At 46.1% G+C, this 2,068-nt stretch overlaps 1 protein-coding gene across 1 annotated transcript in view; it reads left to right on the top strand.

Annotated features, from left to right (window-relative positions):
* LOC109913595 (zinc finger protein 79-like) overlaps nucleotides 1-1,716 on the top strand; it is a 34,173-nt gene extending 32,457 nt beyond the window's left edge. The window contains exon 2 of the mRNA XM_048619272.1: nucleotides 412-1,716. Coding sequence (XP_048475229.1) covers nucleotides 771-1,697 — 927 coding nt within the window. The 5' untranslated portion in view covers nucleotides 412-770 and the 3' untranslated portion in view covers nucleotides 1,698-1,716. The remainder of the gene's footprint in view (nucleotides 1-411) is intronic.
* Nucleotides 1,717-2,068: the final 352 nt, after the last annotated feature.

The following is a 2,068-nucleotide window of genomic DNA, read 5'->3' as shown; positions in this document are numbered from 1 at the left end:
TTCTGAAGAAGGGTCTAGGCCCGAAACGTCAGCCTTCCTGCTCCTCTTGTGCTGCTTGGCCTGCTGTGTTCATCCAGCTCTACACCTTGTTATGTCAGGTCTGGCAGCATGTGAGCGGGAAACATAAGTTAACATTTCGAGTCCAATATCACCAGCATGTCCAATGTTCAGAAGGATAGCCATCACTGGACTCAAAACATTAGCACTGTTTCTCTCTCCGCAGGTGCTGCCGAGTTTCTCCAGTACTTTCTGATTATCGTTCAGTCCTCCAGCATCCACACTACTTTGCTTTTGTTCAAGAAATGGTGGAGATGGTGCCACAGGTTTGGATTTCATCATGGGAGGGTGTAAGTGATGGGATTTATAGCTCTGCATACAGACAGTGATGACTTTTGTCTTGACCTTTCACAGAGTATCAGAAAGAGAGCACCTGCGAGTGAGACATTCAAAACCAACTCAACATCACACCCCAAATATATTAGTGTCATTCGATTCATCAGGACCTCAGTGGTATTGGCCCTTGAATGGGGAAGTAGAAATATTTGTTCTGTCTTTGGGAAAAGATTTCTAACATTGTTATGAGTGGAAAAGTACCATGATACACACATACCTGAGTGACTGTTTTCCAATGAACTGACTGTGGAAAGAGCTTTAACCAGTTACATATCCTGAAAAGAAATCACAGCAGGGAGAAACTGTACATGCGTTCCATATGTGGACAAGGCTTACATGGTCATCAAACCTAGAGAGAACACACGCATATCTTCACCATGGAAAAACCCTGTAAATGTGGGGATTGTGGGAAGGGATTCAGTTACCCATCCCAGCTAGAAACTCATCGACGCAGTCACACTGGGGAGAGGCCTTTTACCTGTACCCTGTGTAGGAAAGGATTTGCTTTGTCATCCAGCCTGCAGTTACACCAGCGGGTTCACAGTGATGAGCGACCTTTTAAATGCACTTACTGTGGGGACTGCTTTAAAATCTCTGCAGATCTAATTAAGCACCAGCTTGTTCACACTGGTGAGAGGCCGTTTGGTTGCTCTTACTGTGAGAAACGATTCAGACAGTCATCACACCTCATTCAACACCAGCGGGTTCACACCGGCGAGAGGCCTTACACCTGCTCCGTATGCGGGAAGGGATTCACTCATGCATCTAACCTCCGGACACACCAGAGAGTTCACACCGGGGAGAAGCTGTTCACTTGCTCAGTGTGTGGGAAGGGATTCACGCAATCATCCAATCTCCGGACACACCAGCGAGTTCACACAGGGGAAAGGCCATATACCTGCTCTCGGTGTGGGAAGGGATTCACTAATTCATCCCACCTTCTGACGCACCAACTTGTTCACTTTGATAAGAGAGCTTTCAAATGTCCTGACTGTGAGAAGAGCTTCAAAAGCAAAAAGGATCTGCTGATACACCAGCGAATTCACACTGGGGAGAGGCCATTTACCTGCTCTATGTGTGGAAAAGGATTCACACTGTCATCCAACCTTCTGACACACCAACGCACCCACAGTGAGGAGAAGCCATTCACCTGCTCCATGTGTGGGAAGGGATTCAATCGATCATCTAACTTGCTGAGACATCACCGGGTCCACACCAGCGAGAGGCCATTCAACTGCTCTGTGTGTGGGAAGGGATTCACTCGATCATCTCACCTGCTCAGACACCAGCAAATTCATGAATGACTTTGGAATGTTATAGACTGTTGTTAATTATATCCTTTATTTCGTTTTTTTTATTCCTTCATGGAATGTGCATGTCACTGGCTCGGCCAGCATTTATTGCTCATCCCTAGTTGCCCTGGAGAAAGTGGTGGTAAGCTGCCTTTTTATGAACTAAGTGCTGCAGGAACACCCACAATACTGTTATGGAGGGAGTTTCAGAATTCTGACCCACAACACTAAAGGAACTGCAATATGGTCAGTGACTTACAGGAGAACTTGCAGAGGGTAGTGTTCCCTTGTATGTGCTATTTTTGTCTAGCTGAAAGTGGTCATGGATTTGGAAAGTACTGTCGATAGCATTTCCTCAGTGCATCATGTACATGGTAAGTACT

This window comes from Rhincodon typus, chromosome 42, assembly GCF_021869965.1.
Source record: "Rhincodon typus isolate 14 chromosome 42, sRhiTyp1.1, whole genome shotgun sequence".
Taxonomy (NCBI): domain Eukaryota; kingdom Metazoa; phylum Chordata; class Chondrichthyes; order Orectolobiformes; family Rhincodontidae; genus Rhincodon; species Rhincodon typus.
The sequence above is the reverse complement of the archived record's forward strand: the minus strand, read 5'-3'. Positions and strand labels throughout refer to the sequence as shown.